The sequence below is a fragment of the Chelmon rostratus genome, chromosome 20 (genome assembly GCF_017976325.1).
Source record: "Chelmon rostratus isolate fCheRos1 chromosome 20, fCheRos1.pri, whole genome shotgun sequence".
Classification (NCBI taxonomy): Eukaryota; Metazoa; Chordata; class Actinopteri; order Chaetodontiformes; family Chaetodontidae; genus Chelmon; species Chelmon rostratus.
This window is the reverse complement of record NC_055677.1, coordinates 7,053,691-7,073,843: the sequence shown is the minus strand read 5'-3', so window position 1 is coordinate 7,073,843 and position 20,153 is coordinate 7,053,691. Positions and strand designations below refer to the sequence as shown.

Sequence of the window (20,153 nt, the reverse complement as noted above, 5' to 3'; positions counted from 1 at the left end):
TGAAACCAGAAGAGAAAGTAATTCTTGAGGCATTTCTTTATTTTTTCAGACTTTCCTTTAATTTCTGCTGTTTTTTGTTTAAAACACTGGATCCATTTGTCACTTCTTCTTAAAGGAGCAACAAGATTACAAGGTTGGAAACAGCTGGACAGCATGCACGTTTACTCAAGCGCTGCAGTTTTGCTCCAATGCATTCAACTGACAGAAGACCCCTTACAAAAGAAGCATCTCTCTGGAGCCCCTTGTCACCTGTCAGATGAGTTGCAAGCCGTTAGTTAACAAGAAAAAAGACATTTCCCATCAAGACCTCTCAAACGGTTTCATTTGGGGCTCCAAAATTATCCAGTGTATCCCAAATAAAGCAAAAGTACAAGGTCAAAACATGATTTGCATCGTCTTTTCTCTCCCGTTAATCCTCTCTAACAATATCTCAGGGTTGTTCTGTGACCCCTTAGACAGGGTCTGACCCTTGTTTAGGAACCACTGCTGAACCAGTGTGCTGTATACAAAGTAGGTCAAAGTAAAGACCGTCAACTACGACAGTAAGAAATGCACCAAGGTTAACAATCTTCAGATGTGATTTAATATTTTGTCAGTCGCAGGGACATTATTCTGCAGTATTTTGCTTTTGATGCTTTTTGCGGCACCTTGCTGATTATACTTCTGTATTTTGACTTGGGAAGTCAAATGCAGAACTGGAATAGTGTATTTTTACGCTGCCGCACTGACACTTTGTTTGGTTTGCTGTTGTTTGTATGTGACTCACTGCGCAGTCAGTTTCCTTTGGGAATTAACTGCAGCATTAACCCCCCTGTCAACTGTGTGCGAAGAAAAACCTCACTTCCAATAAGTGACCCATGTTTATGCATCAACAAAGGAGCCGCTGAAGCAGAGCCAGAATTCACCCACTGATCCCCGCTGACCTTTATATTTATCCTGGGGCCAAAGCCTTTTCATGGCATGTTGGGATCATTTCCAGGAACTGGATTACTAATCCAAGTCTCCATTGTGATAACGTTTAGGGATGGGGCTGTAATTCCACTTCTGGCAGGCTGCTTTTTTCTGTGGAAACTCCCTGTTGAAATTGTGTTTTGTTCAGACAAGCTTTAATCTGCTTATGATGGGAACTTTGAGATAAGACGTAAACAGTCAGTGCTGCAGGCCTGTTGATGGCCAGCGTGTTTAGTTTCTCTTTGGACTCATACAGCCATAATAGGACATGTTTTGGATGTGAGTATTGATCCCGCAGAGAGAGGCGGGTGTTTACCCTCTGAGTCGAGCTGCTCTCCACACACACTCGGAGGAAGATGTCTGCTGGGTTGGTGTTGCTGGTTTGTGCTGGGGCTCTGTTGTACTCTGCCAAGGCCCAGGACCCTTATAATGGGCTGCCTGACAGCTACAAGAAAGGAGTGGATCTGGCGTTAGAGCAACTCAACTCTCATACCGGGGTGCAGCACCATTTTCGCTTCTTAAGAAGTCTGGAGAAGTCTCTCATTGAGGTACACCTGGTATCTGAGTTTGTGATTTTTTAATTAATTCCCAGCTTGAAGAATTTATGTGTGTGTCTCTGTTTGTTATATTTTCTTTCTTCTCTTATTTTTGAACATTTATTGCAGCTTCAGTGAATATGAACGGGGAGTGATAACAGAGCAGATTTTAACCAAATGTTCTGCCGAAAGTCCTCAGCAGATGATAAAAATACAGATTAAAACTAAACAGCCAAACATTTAATTGTAATCTTAATAAGTAAGAAAAATGAGCAGAGCTCTGCTTGAGATCCTTCCTTCTTCCAGTTTTCTTTCCTCTGTGGATCTGCAGGAAGGGTTTGGCTCTCTGACTTCAGGGGATTCTAGTTCATACTTGTTTTCATCTGCTTCAAAGTTACAGCATGTTTTTATCAAAAGATAAGGCGTGTCTTTGCTGGAGGGGTCAGTGTACAGATTTAAGAAAAAGTTATGAACATTCCCACCATCCTTCACCCTGATTCTCTCATTTATCGTTATGAACTCGCAGAGTTTATCCTTTTCACACTGAATGATCAATTTCAGTTGTTGGCTTGGAGAAAGTCCAACAGTGAAATATGAAACAGCTGCCGATCAGCACTCCTCAGTTCCCACAAGAGTTATAGTATCAGTTATTGAGCAATTAAGACTAAAATATGAGCTGATATCCAAAGCAGAAACCGTCAAGAATGTAAACCAGGCATCCTGACACACAAGATGAACTCCTGTGGGAAGAAATGTTCTGCTGCCTTGTGATATTTTTGCTTGCGCTGTGCATTTGGTTTACATTAAAGGATAACTTTCGTTTTTTACAACTTGGACTTTATTTGTAGCATTTAATACGACCATTTAGACACCCAGACAACTTTGGTGGCATTTGGAGTCGTTTTGAAGAAATTAGCCCCAGAAGAGCAGCGCGTATATCCGTATAATGCGAGTAATTGGGGCACCCGTGCGTAGCCTCTATAAACGCATAATCTGCGGCGAAACTCGTTCATATTCCAATATTTTGTTATTATATGCTGGTGCTATTCTCCTCTGAGCCCGTGGTGGCTGAAAAATAACAGTCGCAAACTACAGCTAAACTAGCCGACCGCCGCAGAGTTAGCCGTGTTGTGGCTGGTTGCTCGCAGCGCGCGGCGCTCGAAAAGTAGTTGTCCAGAGACACTGGATGTTGATAACATGCCACCATGGGCTCAGAGGGGAATAGCACCAGCATATCATAACAAAATATTGGAATATGAACGAGATTCGCCGCAGATTATGCGTTTATAGAGGCTACGCACGGGTGCCCCAAATACTCGCATTATACGCGCCGCTCTTCTGGGGCTAATTTCTTAAAAATGACTCCAAATGCCACCAAAGTTGTCTGGGTGTCTAAATGGTCGTATTTAATGCTACAAATAAAGTCCAGGTTGTAAAAAACGAAAGTTATCCTTTAAAAGTGTCTAATCATTTAATAGTCTAAATGTTAAATAATCAGCAGTGTGCTTTTAGCGGCGCAGAAATCTTGAGACATGATGCAAAATATACTATATAAATAAACTACCCAGAATTCTTATTTTTGTATTTTGCCATAGAAAGTTTCTTTCATCTGTCTTTCTGAAAAGCGTATGTGGCTTTAATAGTGGACTAACCCTGTAGTTGCTGAACACCAACAAAATAGCTGTTTTATCTTTAAAATATGACTTACTTAGCATTTAAAGGCAAAAAACAATGAGACAAAATGACAAAGACATAAGGCAAATACAATTTGCTTATAGCAAATGTATAGAATTGCTGTATAATTCTCATTGGATATTTGGTTGATAAGGTTTCACATCTAAGTGCCACACCCCAGAATCTACAGAACACAGACACATTTGTGTAAAATCAAGTTCAAGTGCAGAAAACAGGAAATGTGCATTTGATGAGGCACATGAAATAAGGCCAAAGGGCTCAGCTGTGCTTTGGGGACCGCTTGACTTTCCGATACTGTCCTTCCATGAACAACAACGGCATCAGTTGATTCAGCCAGTGCCCCAAGGCACCAAGCAGGAAGTCAAGTGATACTTTTACAGAGCATCAAAGTCTCCTGATTGCAGCCTTTGTGCAGGGGTGGAATATAACACACAATGCACACATAAATGCCTCACTATAATCTAGAAATATGATATGTATAATTCAGAGATGGGCCATTCTGTATAATGAGCACTTTTACTTTTGGTATTCTAAGTACATTTTGATGCTAATACCTTTGTATTTACTTTTAATGCAAGGCTTTTAGTTGTAACATAGCATGTTTACACTGTAGCATTGCTACTTTTACGTACATTATGTGAAAATGACTAAAAAGAAGGTTCCCAGGCTTTGCTTTGCTGCTTTGTAGCTTATGTTAAAAGGCCCCCTCTGCTGTGTTGCAGTCTGGATTCAGGGTGAGCTACATCTTCCACCACTTTTACCTGAAACCCACCAGGTGCGCCAAAGGAGCAACTGAGTTAGACCCCCAGAGATGCCCCTTCAGGAATGACAGAGTGAGTAGATTTCAAAAGGAGAAGCATTCATCCCAAATCCAGGTCCAATATTCAACACACCAACAGCATCCTCATGCATTTTTGTGCTTTCAATTCCTCCACAGCCACTGATGGACTGCGCAGCTTGCTACAAAACAGCAGATGACCAGTTAGAATTGAGCCCCAGGCCGTACATTCACTGTATCCAGAAACCAAGACTCACAGAGGTACCGTTATTACTTGTTATCTGTGACCCAATGATTAAGTACACATTAAAGTCCATCCACATGTTTTGGGGAGTGCGATACTGCATATGTGAACAATATGAATATAAAGACAAGGTGTGGAGTTAGAAAGAAGGGATATAGCCCTCTCTTCATCAGCAGCTCAAGGCTAGATTAGCCAATACTACCTTTACATACCCGAATTCCCACCCAAATGGTCAAATTGCGTGGGTAATGTAGGCACCAAGTTTTGGCAAGGAAGCACCTGCAGTATAAATGTGCAATTTTGCATTGCACATTTGTCTGAACCTTGCTTTGTGTCGGCTGTGTTTTAAAAGCATCGGTGGGGGAAAAAATAAACTTCAGGGGAAAACTGGTGAGGTCTATGTGTTGCTTACTACATACAAATGGTGTCTGAGCAGACGTCTTAATGTGCTTCCTCTCTTGTTTCAGGAAATGAAGACAACCAGGACGGAGCACTGCAGAAAAATGAGTTACAACAGTGGAGCTCCGACACTGCTGGCTGTGTCTACTGGCCAAAAATGAATAAGAATGACTTTCTGCACAACATGTAGCTAAATTTCTGCAGTTCTGTTGCATGCTTATTTCACTGGAGGGAGATAACTTTGACATGCCTTCTGTCATTGTCACTTCCACAAGATTTCTCATCCAGACGCCAAATTTGCAAATCTCCAAATTCAAAGTGTCTGTTTGCTATGTTTGTCCACAATCATGCTCTCATCAAATGCCGCTAGTTCGACCTTTAAGTGTGTCTCTGCCACAAGAAATCAGCTCCTTCTTTGCTCATAAAGTCACCGTATTCCAGATGTAATAAAAAAAACACTGAAAAAGAAAATGTGTTACCGTTTATCTGTGTCGTGTGCAAGACTTCAGAGATCCAGACTCCTTATTGGCTAAATGACCTATTGTGCATGTCCGCCCCCTACAACCCCACTCACCCTCCCTAAACACAGCCTTTCTGCATGGAGTATGGGGGCGTGGTGACAAACTCCTCAGCATCACACAAACACACAGAAGACAAGAAACTGGAGAAGATTACAGTTATCACTTTAATGATAGCATGACTAACATTCTCTTTCACTCAAAGTCTCTGAATGTTTGGCAGTTTGACATGAGAAATTTGCCTGTGAGCTAATTGTCACTACAAAGTCAGCTGTGTCAACATGTGGCTCCTTTACAACATTATGCTGACAACTGAACAAGCCCCTGCTGCTCCAGTCAAGCCCAGGGAGAGTTTCATTCAGTTTTTATTGCTGATTTTAAATGGCATCCTCCTGAATCTTGTCCAACTATTGAGCGTAAAAATGTGAGAAATATAACACACACACATGCCTCTGTTAAGGCACTTCAATGTCGCCATGACTGTGTGTAAGCAGTATCTTTTTCATACATGTAGTCCACTTCATTTCTTTCACTGCTATAGTTAGTGTTCACCTTTAACATTAAGATTAAAAACAGAAGCTATCACCTTCATATATTATTGATTAAACCTACCTATTAGGATTTAACCACATCAAATCACACGAATTCCACAAAAAGACTGAGACAGCAGTTACTAGCTAACTAGCTAGGCTAGTTAGCGCTTAGGCAAAATAATTTAGCTGATTTTTTTTTATCTCCGTCATCATTGAATTTGATGACTGCCCCTTTATTTATGTGAATTAACAAGCTACCAAGATGTCTGTTCAAGAAATTTGATGTTTTTTCACTACAAAAAAAGCTGAGGTTAAAAAAAAAAGAAAAAGTTAGCATTAGCTAGGGCTAGCAGTGGCTACTCCTCGGCTAGCTCTCAATCTTTAGTTGTTGACATGGTTGGAAATGTGTGAATTCGATTAAATGTTAATTATTGAGGCCACACAGTAGCTAAAGGTTGTTTTCCTTCCCTTTATATACATGAGAGGAGCAGCCTATCAAAAACAGCTCTCAGTATATCAGTCCAATACGATACCACCACTAACTATTACCTCCTACCTCATGCTAAAACATTTAGCCTAATTTACAACTTTGCAGCAAAGCCTCCAAAAACTGAACATTATGAGCTCAGATGTTACCACACAGCTGTGGTACTGGATTACGCTGTACAGATGCACCTAATAAAGTGACCACTGAGTGTATTTACTGCATTTTGGGTTTGTCAAGCAAAGCTGCTTCGATTTTGTTAACAGAATGACATTGACAGGAGACAGTTTTAATGACTTTAGTTACTAGTTACTCAGATAACTCAAATGATTAATACAAAATATAGTCAATAAATAGATTATGGTGTATTTTATAGGTTAAAATGAGATAAAAATTGATCCTGTGGGGACATACACCAGCTACTCAGCAGTATGCAAGTAATTAAAACTAGCCCCACCTTTACCAGCAGCAACATTAGAATAATGCACATATTAATGCAACAATAATTATAATCCAATAGTATTACATACATTATTCTGAAATGGGCCACCCTGCACAATGAGTATTTTTACTTTTGATACATTAAGTACGTCCTGATGATCATTTTGTACCTTTACTTAAGTAGTATGGCACTTGTAATGGAGTACATATAGCAGATCATAGTATTGCTACATTTACTAAAGTATAGGATGAATCTGAATAGTTCTTTGACCACTGCAAATTATTTTAGGAACTGCACAGCCTATAGAAGTCTGAATGTATAGTCTGTTGTGTGCTTTCTCCACAGAAACTTGGAAGTGACATTGTACATCTTGTACGTAACACAATGTACAGAGTGAGGGAAGTGAAGAGAGTCACTGAGGGCCCTTTATGTAAGAAACAAAGCTGCCTGTTACATAATCACGCCTCTCCCTGAATGGCTGGTATCTGATTGGATAAAATGGTATGGTCAGGGTAACCAAATTGCATAGCTTTCTCAGATTTCAATATGTTTGGTAACCTGAGTGAAAGACTTTCATTGATGCCACGCTATATCCTCTCTCACGTAGCCAGTTTAATTATTGCAGCTTTATTATCAGCTCGTGCATGTTCATCCGTTCGCTGCAATGCTGAAAATGATGATAAAGAATACCAGTAAAGCACTTTCTCACACATGTTATCCTCAGTACTGGTAGCTAATTAAGGTGTCAATCACTGATTTTCATGTAAAAATATTTGGCATATGTGTTCCTCTTTCACGTCCATCATCGACAGCCCTCAGACATCATTAAAGTCTAAAACCACGAATGCATAGTATGATGTTTTGGGGTATTCAAACAAGTTTAAGCAGACTGACGAGGTCCAGTTGTGAACGATCGAATGCCCTAAAGCCAAGTATAAGCAGACTCTCCACTATCTGGAATGTTTAGTTCTCATGAGAAAAAGAGGGGGATTGTACTCCTCACCCCCCACCCCCTTCTCTCTCCTCCCACATCTTAGGTATATAAAAATGGAGTGAATTAACGCCTTGCACTTCACTCCTTTTGCAGTCTGTCTGAGGTGGACCATTCAAGCCTGTAAGTACTTCATATTTACTTAATTATACTGATGATTAGATTCATACATTACTGTGCAAGATTAGTTTAATGCACGAATGAGTCACTGCAGTTTAGTGTTAAATCTTTGTTGTTAGCATGAAATAATAAGATAAGATAAAATAAAATAATATAAGACTCTCACAATGGAGAAATTCAATAATATAAAAATATTGCTTATTGTGGGTACAAACTAATGCAAAAAGAGTTTTCAGTGTTTTAGATGGATGCAATACAGGCTTTCTTTTTGTTGCAGAATCATGAGCAGGAACTTCTTGTCCAAAAATGATGAGCTCCGCAAGGGAGACTTTCTGCTGTCCAACAACGGGCAGTGGAAGGCTGTTTTCCAGGTGAGTAACTCGCTTTTCAGACACTCATCCAGATGCATGGTGTGTACTTTTTCTGGTCTGTGTAAAAGTTAAAGCAAAAGTGAGAGAATAATTGTTGAGGAGTGCACATTCTGACACCAGCCAAACGTTTTTTTTTCCTGCCTGCAGGAAGACGGTAACTTTGTCATCTATGGCTGGAAGCCTGTGTGGACTTCAGACACTGCCGGATCAGACGCTGCCCGTTTGTGCATGCAGGCTGACTGCAACCTGGTCATGTACAACAAATCTGATGAACCCAGGTGGCATACTAACTCCGCCAAATCCAACTGCAACATGTGCCGCCTTTACCTGACCGATGACGGCAAACTGTTGGTGGACAGGGAGTGTGATGAGATTTGGAGCTCTTCTAGCTCCAAAGGCATGAAGTAATGAAATGATGCTTTTGAAATTTATTGCACATGAAAGTTATTTTTGGCTGTCAATTGGAATCAAATAAAAGAAAATTCTAACAATGCATGAATGAGTTTTTTCCTTCACTTTGTAGTGACCTTTGATTATTATTATGATTTGATATGAAATAATACGCCGCACGATTTGATGAACTCAAAACAACTAAAGCATGCAACTGAGCAGAAATGTGAGCTGCATTATAGTCAAAACTTCAACATTGTCGTAAAACACACAAACCTGCCAAAAAAATAACACGAACAACAACATGAAAATAAATGTTTCATCTGATGGCTCTCATTATCATTCAGTGGAGCAGACTGGTACTGCCTCTCAGTGGTGGGAGTGGCAAAATGAGCCCTGTCAGAGCTATACTATGTTATAGCCTGAGCCATACTGATGCATAAACATGTTACACACAGAAATGGAGATAGAAATAGACAAACAGCTAAAACAAGGACAAAAAACAGAACAAGCAATTATAGACACACAAAAAGGTTAAAAAAAAAGAGGTGTATATATAAATACATTTATCAAAAGCTGCAAAGCATGCAATTACTGTATACTGCAAGGCAACTGTTTCTATAATATGCTAGCAAATAATGAAATACTGTGATGTTAATCTGAAAAAGAGTTACCAAGTTACTGAAAAAAGTGTGCATGTAGTGTGATGTTTCCAAATAGACGTTCCGCTAAGTTCCATTACAGAAATCAAACCTGTGTTGAGAACCTGTTTCAAAAGATGTCTTCCCTTTTGGTGCATATCACATCACAAGAAGTATTCAGATCTACAGTGCATCCAAAACCTTAGCCGCCTCTTCACACTGTTTGTTTTGACTGACTTGATAGATTGCACAGTTTGTAGCAACGACCTGGAACCAGAGAGAAAACATCTACTAGACTTTTCTTGACTGGATTAGCGCTCGTGTCCTGTCCTGCTTTCTTCCACTTCTGCCGTGAGGAAAACAAATGTGAGGGATCTGTGACTAATCTTTAAAATATGTTGAGTTCACCGCCAAGGGGGCAGTGACAGTAAAGCAGTGTGTTGTGTGCATACTTGTTATTGTTGTCCTACACTGCATTTCACATGATTGACTCTGCACTCTCCATCAGGCTGTACTGCAGGCTTCAGGTGTAGCTGATGAGTGGCAGCAGGTGTGCAGGTCAGTATGTGAGAGGAGGAAGCTAGGTCGCCACACCTTGATTGAAACAAACACACCCATAGACACAGTCAGAGAGTAACAAACAGCACGCACTAAAAGGAGAAAATGACACGCATGCATTTGCATGACAGACGTTTTGTGTCATCAAAGCATTTTGCAGATGAGCCCAGCGGATGGTGAACATTCAAGACTCTAAGGTCAGTTGTGCCTTTGGAGGAAATGTGGAGCAGGAATAAATGGATCCACAGAAAACAAGAATATGTGGCAGTGGCCTTCAGACCGTTCAGGTTGCAATGACTGATCTTTGAGCAACTGAAGCAAGCTAAACAAAGTGCTGATATGGCAAACTTGTTAGCAAACAGTTGCTTATTTGTATCCAGCAGACACGAAGCAACATTAGCATTTACTCGGTCGAGTTTCTGACCATCTGGCGAATTCAAGTCCAGTATTTGCTGTTCTTTTTAGCGCTTGTGGTCCTGGTACTCCCATACAGGAGTCCAGACCCAGCCCTCATAATAAAGTGATTGACATTTGCTTGCCTATACTTCTATACTTTTTGCTGCAAGGGAAATGTCACTTGTAGACTGTGGACCACACCACGAGGGCTTTCATCTATGAATCTGGTTGAGCCTCTTATGCACATTTGAATTATACACAACAGCTTTGTCAGAAAAAAAGGATCTATTCACAGTTCGACAAACAAATAAAAATTAGGAATTATTTCCTCATGTGCATCCACATAGAGAGGAGTTTCCAATAACTAAATATATACATACATACATATAGGATAACTCAAAATGAACATTTTGGCTAAATCCACAAATGAGTAATAAGATAAGATAAGATTTTATTGATCCAGTGCTGGGGAAATTCACCTGCTACAGCAGCAGAATAAAAAGGAGAGGTTGCAAGCAGAACAAGTAGAACAAGTATTGCCAAAAAATGCTGTGAAACCAGCACCTTATCTCAGTGATAATGTAAACTAAGGAGCCCGTCAGATTGAAAACATGTTTGTTTTGGGTCTAGGGGTAAATCAGTGTTCAAAATGGCAAATATTTCTATATGAATCTCTTCTAAGTATGACTTCAATTTGGGACAGTCCCCCCAAAAATGTGCATGTGTGTAACCTCAAACCTGTTAACTGTCCATCCAGCTCAGCTTTGTTTTACTTCTGTCATATTTTCATACAATGAAATGAGCCTAAAAATCCCACATTTTTAATTTCCAGTAAAATTTCCATGATGTGCAATTTCCTCACTGTATCTGCAGCACATGCACATTTTTCTGCAAGAGACAGACATGCACAGTGGAAATGTTTTCCCAGCCTCTGCAGTGTAGGCTACTCACTGTTCCAGCAGTAAAAGATTTGATATGCTGTGAGATAATCTACAATAACTCAATGGATTCCGAACATCATGCAGAAAGCATGAATTTCCCTTCATGCTTTTAAAGATGGTGTTTCTATGACTACAGGATAGATTAGATGGTATTTGTTGATCACCCACAAAGTTCATCTCTCAGCAGGTAATCTAAGTGCGGCACCAAGAGGAAGTTGAGTTCTTTGAAATGAAAGAAGTGGTTGCAACTGCAGCACAGCACCACAAGATGTCACACTAATCCTTCTGGTGCTTATGCTCCAATAACGCTCAGCTTGCGAACATCTACTCCTCTGTGGTTGCATGGAACAGCTGCATATTAAAAAAAGTGTAAAATATACTTTAATCATTAAATTATGATGTCCTCCGTGCAGAGTCACTGATTGGAGATATTCAAAATGTGTTTAAAATGTCTGGTTTAAATGCCAACATCAGTGTTGTTGTTCTCCATATTGTACAGAACATGTTATCTAAATTCTGTTATTGTCTCTTCGCATCTTAGATTCATCCACACTGAAGAATTGACCTCTGCTTTATATTTTGTGTAAACAGATGATGTCCCTCTGGCTTAAAAAATGTGCATCAGTCTTTGAAATTATTGCACTGTGCTAAATAAGAAAACATGATAAGTTGCCCAAAGATGAGCTGCAAAAATATGCAAAGTTATTCCAACACAGCTGGAATAACTTTGGATGGTTGAGTTTCTTTTATTATATGGTCTTATCATTGAGGCATATATGCGATTAGCTTTCCTGGTATGGAGAGATAAAGCTGTCAAAACCAAACATGATCATCAGTCATTTGTGTCAGATCTGCTGCTAAAAATGCAGCTTTACACACTGATGTAAGTTTAAATAGGGAATTTGAAAAAGTCTTCAAGGATCAGAGAAGTCTCAACAGGGAATCTTCCACAGTGGTGAAATATTAAGAGCAGGTTGTCACACCGTGTGCCAAAACTGTGAGCGAGCAGCAGTTCATTTGATGTCGCCTAGCAGTGGTGTAATGTGACTAAGTACATTTACTCAATTAGTGTACTTAAACACATGTTTTTATTAGAGGCTTTCTGATGCTGAAAATGATGATAAAGAATACCAGTAAAGCACTTTCTCACACGTTATCCTCAGTACTGGTAGCTAATTAAGGTGTCATTGTAAAAATGTAAAAATATTTTGGCATATGTGTTCCTCTTTCACGTCCATCATCGACAGCCCTCAGACATCATCAAAGTCTAAAACCATGAATGCATAGTATGATGTTTTGGGGTATTCAAACAAGTTTAAGCAGACTGACGAGGTCCAGTTGTTAACGATCGAATGCCCTAAAGCCAAGTCTAAGCAGACTCTCCACTATCTGGAATGTTTAGTTCTCATGAGAAAAAGAGGGGAATTGTACTCCTCACCCCCCACCCCCTTCTCTCTCCTCCCACATCTTAGGTATATAAAAATGGAGTGAATTAACGCCTTGCACTTCACTCCTTTTGCAGTCTGTCTGAGGTGGATCATTCAAGCCTGTAAGTACTTCATATTTACTTAATTATACTGATGATTAGATTCATACATTACTGTGCAAGATTAGTTTAATGCATGAATGAGTCACTGCAGTTTAGTGTTAAATCTTTGTTGTTGGCATGAAATAATAAGATAAGATAAGATACGACTTTATTAATCTCACAATGGAGAAATTCACTAATATAATTATATTGCTTATAATGGGTACAAACTAATGCAAAAAGAGTTTTCAGTGTTTTAGATGGATGCAATACAGGCTTTCTTTTTGTTGCAGAATCATGAGCAGGAACTTCTTGTCCAAAAATGATGAGCTCCGCAAGGGAGACTTTCTGCTGTCCAACAACGGGCAGTGGAAGGCTGTTTTCCAGGTGAGTAACTCGCTTTTCAGACACTCATCTGGATGCATGGTGTGTACTTTTTCTGGTCTGTGTAAAAGTTAAAGCAAAAGTGAGAGAATAATTGCTAAGGAGTGCACATTCTGACACCAGCCAAACGTTTTTTTTTCCTGCCTGCAGGAAGACGGTAACTTTGTCATCTATGGCTGGAAGCCTGTGTGGGCTTCAGACACTGCCGGATCAGACGCTGCCCGTTTGTGCATGCAGGCTGACTGCAACCTGGTCATGTACAACAAATCTGATGAACCCAGGTGGCATACTAACTCCGCCAAATCCAGCTGCAACATGTGCCGCCTTTACCTGACCGATGACGGCAAACTGTCGGTGGACAGGGAGTGTGATGAGATTTGGAGCTCTTCTAGCTCCAAAGGCATGAAGTAATGAAATGATGCTTTTGAAATTTATTGCACATGAAAGTTATTTTTGGCTGTCAACTGGAATCAAATAAAAGAAAATTCTAACAATGCATGAATGAGTTTTTTCCTTCACTTTGTAGTGACCTTTGATTAGGCTAAAGTGCGTCTCTGCCTCTCAGCTCAACCCTTCACATACAACAGAGTGAATGATTAACATATTAAATAATACGCCGCACGATTGAGCAGAAATGTGAGCTGCATTATAGTCAAAACTTCAACATTGTAGTAAAACACACAAACCTGCCAAAAAATGACACAAACAACAACATGAAAATAAATGTTTCATCTAATGGCTCTCATTATCATTCAGTGGAGCAGACTGGTACTGCCTCTCAGTGGTGGGAGTGGCAAAATGAGCCCTGTCAGAGCTATACTATGTTATAGCATGAGCATAAACATGTTACACACAGAAATGGAGATAGAAATAGACAAACAGCTAAAACAAGGACAAAAAACAGAACAAGCAATTATAGACACACAAAAAGGTTAAAAAAAGAGGTGTATATATAAATACATTTATCAAAAGCTGCAAAGCATGCAATTACTGTATACCGCAAGGCAACTGTTTCTATAATATGCTAGCAAATAATGAAATACTGTGATGTTAATCTGAAAAAGAGTTACCAAGTTACTGAAAAAAGTGTGCATGTAGTGTGATGTTTCCAAATAGACGTTCCGCTAAGTTCCATTACAGAAATCAAACCTGTGTTGAGAACCTGTTTCAAAAGATGTCTTCCCTTTTGGTGCATATCACATCACAAGAAGTATTCAGATCTACAGTGCATCCAAAACCTTAGCCGCCTCTTCACACTGTTTGTTTTGACTGACTTGATAGATTGCACAGTTTGTAGCAACGACCTGGAACCAGAGAGAAAACATCTACTAGACTTTTCTTGACTGGATTAGCGCTCGTGTCCTGTCCTGCTTTCTTCCACTTCTGCCGTGAGGAAAACAAATGTGAGGGATCTGTGACTAATCTTTAAAATATGTTGAGTTCACCGCCAAGGGGGCAGTGACAGTAAAGCTCTCCATCAGGCTGTACTGCAGGCTTCAGGTGTAGCTGATGAGTGGCAGCAGGTGTGCAGGTCAGTATGTGAGAGGAGGAAGCTAGGTCGCCACACCTTGATTGAAACAAACACACCCATAGACACAGTCAGAGAGTAACAAACAGCACGCACTAAAAGGAGAAAATGACACGCATGCATTTGCATGACAGACGTTTTGTGTCATCAAAGCATTTTGCAGATGAGCCCAGCGGATGGTGAACATTCAAGACTCTAAGGTCAGTTGTGCCTTTGGAGGAAATGTGGAGCAGGAATAAATGGATCCACAGAAAACAAGAATATGTGGCAGTGGCCTTCAGACTGTTCAGGTTGCAATGACTGATCTTTGAGCAACTGAAGCAAGCTAAACAAAGTGCTGATATGGCAAACGTGTTAGCAAACAGTTGCTTATTTGTATCCAGCAGACACGAAGCAACATTAGCATTTACTCGGTCGAGTTTCTGACCATCTGGCGAATTCAAGTCCAGTATTTGCTGTTCTTTTTAGCGCTTGTGGTCCTGGTACTCCCATACAGGAGTCCAGACCCAGCCCTCATAATAAAGTGATTGACATTTGCTTGCCTATACTTCTATACTTTTTGCTGCAAGGGAAATGTCACTTGTAGACTGTGGACCACACCACGAGGGCTTTCATCTATGAATCTGGTTGAGCCTCTTATGCACATTTGAATTATACACAACAGCTTTGTCAGAAAAAAAGGATCTATTCACAGTTTGACAAACAAATAAAAATTAGGAATTATTTCCTCATGTGCATCCACATAGAGAGGAGTTTCCAATAAATGAATATATACATACATACATATAGGATACCTCAAAATGAACATTTTGGCTAAATCCACAAATGAGTAATAAGATAAGATAAGATTTTATTGATCCAGTGCTGGGGAAATTCACCTGCTACAGCAGCAGAATAAAAAGGAGAGGTTGCAAGCAGAACAAGTAGAACAAGTATTGCCAAAAAATGCTGTGAAACCAGCACCTTATCTCAGTGATAATGTAAACTAAGGAGCCCGTCAGATTGAAAACATGTTTGTTTTGGGTCTAGGGGTAAATCAGTGTTCAAAATGGCAAATATTTCTATATGAATCTCTTCTAAGTATGACTTCAATTTGGGACAGTCCCCCCAAAAATGTGCATGTGTGTAACCTCAAACCTGTTAACTGTCCATCCAGCTCAGCTTTGTTTTACTTCTGTCATATTTTCATACAATGAAATGAGCCTAAAAATCCCACATTTTTAATTTCCAGTAAAATTTCCATGATGTGCAATTTCCTCACTGTATCTGCAGCACATGCACATTTTTCTGCAAGAGACAGACATGCACAGTGGAAATGTTTTCCCAGCCTCTGCAGTGTAGGCTACTCACTGTTCCAGCAGTAAAAGATTTGATATGCTGTGAGATAATCTACAATAACTCAATGGATTCCGAACATCATGCAGAAAGCATGAATTTCCCTTCATGCTTTTAAAGATGGTGTTTCTATGACTACAGGATAGATTAGATGGTATTTGTTGATCACCCACAAAGTTCATCTCTCAGCAGGTAATCTAAGTGCGGCACCAAGAGGAAGTTGAGTTCTTTGAAATGAAAGAAGTGGTTGCAACTGCAGCACAGCACCACAAGATGTCACACTAATCCTTCTGGTGCTTATGCTCCAATAACGCTCAGCTTGCGAACATCTACTCCTCTGTGGTTGCATGGAACAGCTGCATATTAAAAAAAGTGTAAAATATACTTTAATCATTAAATTATGATGTCCTCCGTGCAGAGTCACTGATTGGAGATATTCAAAATGTGTTTAAAATGTCTGGTTTAAATGCCAACATCAGTGTTGTTGTTCTCCATATTGTACAGAACATGTTATCTAAATTCTGTTATTGTCTCTTCGCATCTTAGATTCATCCACACTGAAAAATTGACCTCTGCTTTATATTTTGTGTAAACAGATGATGTCCCTCTGGCTTAAAAAATGTGCATCAGTCTTTGAAATTATTGCACTGTGCTAAATAAGAAAACATGATAAGTTGCCCAAAGATGAGCTGCAAAAATATGCAAAGTTATTCCAACACAGCTGGAATAACTTTGGATGGTTGAGTTTCTTTTATTATATGGTCTTATCATTGAGGCATATATGCGATTAGCTTTCCTGGTATGGAGAGATAAAGCTGTCAAAACCAAACATGATCATCAGTCATTTGTGTCAGATCTGCTGCTAAAAATGCAGCTTTACACACTGATGTAAGTTTAAATAGGGAATTTGAAAAAGTCTTCAAGGATCAGAGAAGTCTCAACAGGGAATCTTCCACAGTGGTGAAATATTAAGAGCAGGTTGTCACACCGTGTGCCAAAACTGTGAGCGAGCAGCAGTTTTTATTTGAGTCTTTCCATTCAGGGGGAAATTACTCGTTACTTTACAGATTTAATTTTGCACACAAAACATGCAAACCTTCATAAATTAAACTATCAAACAGTATATACAAGTACAGCTGAAACAATGAGTTAATCAATTAGAGTGATTAGTTGATTTATAGACAATTAATTGGCAGCTTTTTTGATAATAATTTAAGTCATTTTTCATGCAAAAACATTTAATGCTTCCAGCTTCACAAATGTGCTGCTTTTCATTTAAATTATTTTTTCATTTTCATTGTTAACAATTATGTACTGCTGGTCGTTGGTTAATTAAGAAAACAATCATCAGATTAATTCATAAGGAAAACAATCCTTATAAAAAAGAATTCAAAATGAGCCCCACCCCAGCCAAACTTTAATTTAAAGTTTAATAATAAGAATAATAAACTTTGTTTGTTCTTCTTCTTTCATGCAAATGCTGCTCAAAATGCTTGACAAGAAAGAAATCACATGCAGCAAGTGCTTCACATAAAAAGTCCCAGAATCAACATAAAAAAAAAAAAAAAACTGATAGAAAATTGTAAAATAAGACTGAGAATAAAACACACTTGATAATGTGGAAAAAAAATGGTAAAACGAGAATTTGTGACATACGGTGGAAAATAAAAGAGTATTTAAAGAAAAATAGATCAAATAGAGTCCATAAAAATAAAAAAAACAACATTTTAAAAGAGGTGCAGCAGTGTGATGCAAAGCGCAGAAGTTTCACACCTGTGTCAGGAAAGTCAAAGCTGAAGTGAAGGCTTTGTATACAAGTACCTTAAATAAATTCTAAATGTAATACTTTTATGGAATACTTCTTTTATGTGTAGTATATAATACTTTTAAATGTAATGTAAATTGTAAGACTTTAATTTTCCACATCATTTCATACTTTCCCTTGTTCAACATTTCAATGCAGGACTTTTACTTCTAACAGAGTATTTCAATAGTGTGGTATTAATACTTTTACTCGAGTAAAGGATCTGAATACCTCCACCACTGTTGACCACTCATTATTATGTTGGTGGCGTTCCTGAAGCCCCATTTTGTGCCCAACGTGGCTCGTCTAGACAGCGCCATTGTCTGCTCTGCTCCCTGAGCCGAGAGTAAATCTCATTAACAGTGAGAGGACTTGGCAGAACGGGGGCTCACTCACTCTACAGGGGCTCTCTGTGGGCTATAAATAGAGGAGGAGGGTGATTACGATATAGATCTGTGATTATAACTCGACTGTTAACCGGTGCAGATCTGATGTGAGGTGCTGACAGTGAGGCTGTGTGAGTGGTGAGCCATAAAATCTGCAGGAGTTAAAGCATGCAGGTGGAGAAGAGAGTGTGAAATGTAGTAAAAGTAAAAAAAAAAATCACAACAAATAAATCACCAAGTGCAAATATTATTAGATATTATATATATTTAATGTGCACACTGTGTTCCTGCATGGTAGCTCGTGTTAGAGCTTTTGCTCCAGAGGTTTTTTCAAAGCAGAACCACTAGATGGCAAACAAGATTTCTACTAACAAAAAAAAAAAAACTGTTCAAATGAAGTAATATAAACCTCTGCTTGATACTTGGAAGTACAGTCTGAGTACCGTATTCTTTCTGCAGTGGACTCAAACGTAGACAAACCACAGGCAGGCAGTGCAGGATGGGATTTTAATCAAATCAGTGCTGTCGGTTATGATGCTTCCTGTCTGGGAGTTTTACCACGCTGTCAGTGACGATAGCTCTTTGGTCTATTTCAGGAAATGACTTTTGTCAGTTTTTAACATAGATAATAATAACTTAACTCATAGCCGTAAATAAAGGGCCCTTTTTATCACAACAGATTTTATCAGTGTCAACTTTCTCTGTGATGTTCCTCTTTTTCTCAGGCGGGCAACATCTGACCAACACTGAAAATGAATGAATTCATTAGCTCTCCTGTATGAACTTTTTGTTGACTTTGGCTCGCTGCCAGACTGCAGACAGACTTCATGGTTGGTGATGAATCTGGAGGTTTCAGTTGTAGCTTGCCATTAGCACCTTCTGCTGAGCAGTTTGAGCAATGTTAAACCACAGACCACTTCAGCCATTCAGGGCCTGCGTTATTATAAATCATACACAAGATATCGGAGCTCAAAATTATGCCACCACAGCAAGGCTGTGATGCTCCCGACCCTCCAAACAGATCCATATCAAACCACAGGCTTGTTCAGGTACAAAAGGCCCTTTCTGTTTTTATTAACATAATAAACAGCCAGGCCCCTCTGGTGCCCTGTTCTGGTTTTAGGATAATGACTGTTGCAGTGTGCTGGGTTTGAAACCAGATTTTGTCAGTTTGTTTTTGGTTTATGCTGACAGAAAAAATACAATAAGAAACATCAAAACACTTACAAGTTAATATAAGTTTTTTCTTGGCTGTCAAAGTCATGATAACAAAGACTGTTGTGTTCAGGGGCAGTGGCTTGATAGGTGGCCAGCGGTGGAACAGAGATCTGATTGGCCACCCCCTGGACCTCTGCCCCCTGCCAGAGCCAGAAGGTCATGGTAAGAAGGCTTGTAAGTATCATAGATGGCTTTCTGAAGGGTCCAGTTGGCACAGGCCAGACCAGAGCTTCTATATACGGTGATTGTTGACATTTTCTGTTGGCAAGTCAATGATCAACAATCTGAAAGAGACACAACATGACCATACATGCAAAATGACCACAAAGAGACACAAAATGACTATCAAGAGATGCAAAAAGACCCCAAAAAGACAAAAAAAAAAAAAAAAACCCACAAAGAGACACAAAATGACCACACAGACATACAAAATTACTAGGAAGAGACATAAAATGACCCAAAAGAGACATAAAGCGACTGCAAAAAGGTGCAAAAAGTACCACAAAGTGGAAAAAAATATCGGAAGGGGTGTATACCGACCACAGAGTGACGCAAAACATCCTCAGCAAAATGTGCACAGACACCATGGAGCTGTTGTGGGTCTCTCTCAGTCAGAGTGTCATGCTCCTATATTGGAGGGGTCTGGGGGGTAATCTCATAATCTGTCCGTGGCTGTAAACTGTGTGAAGAGACAACAAGCAGCTATTTATTCACTTTATTTCATGTTGGAGTTAATTTATTACTCTGTCATTTTTAACAGTTGATCAAGAACCTGATCTTTAAATGTTTGTTATTTACTTTTGTATTATTGGAGACACATTCAAAATTTGTCCTTGCTGCAGATTGAGGTGGTGGTCCTCCTCTTAGATACCGTACCGGTTTCTGCTACAGCCTCCACTGAGACTCAGTTTCTATGCCTACCTAAATGTACTGTGCGCCCGTACTGGCGGCTTTACGGCACTCCATCTCTGTGCGCACCGTG

General features: G+C 39.5%; 2 protein-coding genes across 2 annotated transcripts; both read left to right on the top strand.

Moving 5' to 3' along the window:
• Nucleotides 1–7,638: 7,638 nt before the first annotated feature.
• On the top strand, nucleotides 7,639–8,555 carry LOC121624066 (mannose-specific lectin-like). The gene is made up of 3 exons (XM_041961666.1): nucleotides 7,639–7,694; nucleotides 7,969–8,062; nucleotides 8,210–8,555. The coding sequence occupies exons 2-3, from the start codon at nucleotides 7,973–7,975 to the stop codon at nucleotides 8,468–8,470; spliced, it is 351 nt and encodes a 116-aa protein (XP_041817600.1). The 5' UTR covers nucleotides 7,639–7,694; nucleotides 7,969–7,972; the 3' UTR covers nucleotides 8,471–8,555.
• Nucleotides 8,556–12,475: 3,920 nt separating this feature from the next.
• Nucleotides 12,476–13,398, top strand: LOC121624077 (mannose-specific lectin-like). The gene is made up of 3 exons (XM_041961679.1): nucleotides 12,476–12,537; nucleotides 12,810–12,903; nucleotides 13,051–13,398. The coding sequence occupies exons 2-3, from the start codon at nucleotides 12,814–12,816 to the stop codon at nucleotides 13,309–13,311; spliced, it is 351 nt and encodes a 116-aa protein (XP_041817613.1). The 5' UTR covers nucleotides 12,476–12,537; nucleotides 12,810–12,813; the 3' UTR covers nucleotides 13,312–13,398.
• The last annotated feature ends 6,755 nt before the right edge of the window (nucleotides 13,399–20,153 follow it).

Bases quoted from the DNA above. Each gene is read 5' to 3' on its own strand.
- LOC121624066 (XM_041961666.1), top strand. From the start codon at position 7,973: ATGAGCAGGAACTTCTTGTCCAAAAATGATGAGCTCCGCAAGGGAGAC. The intron at 8,063-8,209 runs GTGAGTAACTCG...TCCTGCCTGCAG, and splicing joins AGTGGAAGGCTGTTTTCCAG to GAAGACGGTAACTTTGTCAT.
- LOC121624077 (XM_041961679.1), top strand. From the start codon at position 12,814: ATGAGCAGGAACTTCTTGTCCAAAAATGATGAGCTCCGCAAGGGAGAC. The intron at 12,904-13,050 runs GTGAGTAACTCG...TCCTGCCTGCAG, and splicing joins AGTGGAAGGCTGTTTTCCAG to GAAGACGGTAACTTTGTCAT.